This window comes from Xyrauchen texanus, chromosome 34, assembly GCF_025860055.1.
Source record: "Xyrauchen texanus isolate HMW12.3.18 chromosome 34, RBS_HiC_50CHRs, whole genome shotgun sequence".
Taxonomy (NCBI): domain Eukaryota; kingdom Metazoa; phylum Chordata; class Actinopteri; order Cypriniformes; family Catostomidae; genus Xyrauchen; species Xyrauchen texanus.
In genome coordinates, this window is record NC_068309.1 from 7,850,977 (window position 1) to 7,852,687 (window position 1,711).

At 37.4% G+C, this 1,711-nt stretch overlaps 1 protein-coding gene across 1 annotated transcript; it reads left to right on the plus strand.

The window, feature by feature from the left end:
* Positions 1 to 285: 285 nt before the first annotated feature.
* On the plus strand, positions 286 to 1,415 carry casp21 (caspase 21, apoptosis-related cysteine peptidase). Its single transcript, XM_052104612.1, has 4 exons — positions 286 to 394; positions 481 to 659; positions 787 to 910; positions 989 to 1,415. The coding sequence occupies exons 1-4, from the start codon at positions 373 to 375 to the stop codon at positions 1,231 to 1,233; spliced, it is 570 nt and encodes a 189-aa protein (XP_051960572.1). The 5' UTR covers positions 286 to 372; the 3' UTR covers positions 1,234 to 1,415.
* Positions 1,416 to 1,711: the final 296 nt, after the last annotated feature.

Sequence of the window (1,711 nt, forward strand, 5' to 3'; positions counted from 1 at the left end):
CAGATATGCACATGAAATATTGATTTCAAGTTGAAATTATTATTTCATGTGACAAGAGAAAGACCCCAAAGTGGTACAAGATACATGAAACTAGTGGAAAAAAATTACACCAGGCCTGATTGGGATTCTATATACATATATACACACACACACACACACACACACACACATATATATATATATATATATATATATATATATATATATATATATATATATATAAATTCAATGCAGTTTAATTGTGTCTTGCCTTTCCAGGAGCACCAAGATTTGCGTAGAGCGGGCTGTTCAGTAGATGAATATCTATTGTCCAGAACGTTCCAATCATTGGGCTTTCATGTACAGTTGGAAAAAAACCTGACAGCTAATCAAATGGTTGCCGCACTTACGAAAGGTATCAGGTCTGGTCATTTTCAGTATTCTGCATAGCATGTGTTCTTTCGCCTGCGTAAATATATAAATGGTAAATGTTTGTTCCAGTGTCCAAGGATAACCATGAAGACATGTCTTGCTTTGTGTGTGTACTGATGAGCCATGGAGAGGAAGGTCAAATTCTTGGATCTGATCAGCGTTGGATCCCTATCAAAACTCTGACTTCTACGATGACCTCTGACCTCTGCCCTTGTCTGCAGGGCAAACCGAAACTCTTCTTCCTACAGGTACAGTAAATGCTACCTTCTCACTTATAGGGGTCTGAGAGAACACATGCATTTAATGATGCTTTACATGATATAGATTACACATTCAATTGTAGCCTATTATTTTGTGGTCTCATCTTGTATTCAGGCCTGCAGGGGGAGCAAATATGACCCTGGTGTTGAGACAGATGCTTCAGAAGAACTGGAGGAATTTATAGGAATGTCAGATGTTCCTGAGCTGGATTTTCTCTGCTGTTATTCCACAGTGGAAGGTTTGCATTGCATCGGCAGTGGCATGATCAAGTTTGTTCTCCACATATATTAAAACAGATATTTTTTTTCCTGTGTAGGGTATTACTCATGGAGAAATCCAGATACGGGTTCAGTATTTATCCGTGAGCTTTGCAAGATGTTTATGGACTGTCATCTAGAGATTATTCAGATTCTGACGAGAGTAAACCACCGTGTGGCCAATAACTTCCAGTCATACACCACAGAACTACAAACAGATAGGAAGAAACAAATGCCGTGTTTAGCCTCCAGACTTACCAAGGATTTTTACCTTCAAATGCCAGTCAAGAAACAATATTTTTAATTTGTTATTTGCTAACAGTCTGTTGCATACAGTGGACAAGTGTTTTTGTTTCGGTTTAGAAACCTAATAACGTTCCAAGAATATCAGGCAAGCTGTATCCTTTGGGTCATATTGCATTTCCCTCAGAATAGAGAATGTTTTTGTAGCATTTAATGAATTAATACTTAAAAACAAATAAATAAATAAACAATCATTAAGGCTACAGTTTTCCTATTTTCATCAACCTTTATGGGTATTGTGAGTTTGGATCTAATTTGCATTTACCCATTTAGCAGACACTTTTACCCAAAGCTATATAATCGTATTCAGCCCCGCCCCTTTTGTGCGCTCCGCTCTTCCGCATTTTGTCATCTAACTTCCTGTTTGTATTGAAGAGACTGAAGTGTCAATCAAAATGAATTATGTGTGGCAGCATATAAAGTATTTTTCACCAAGAGTTGATAGTATGAGTCTACGCCACCCTTTTACTTTGTGAAAA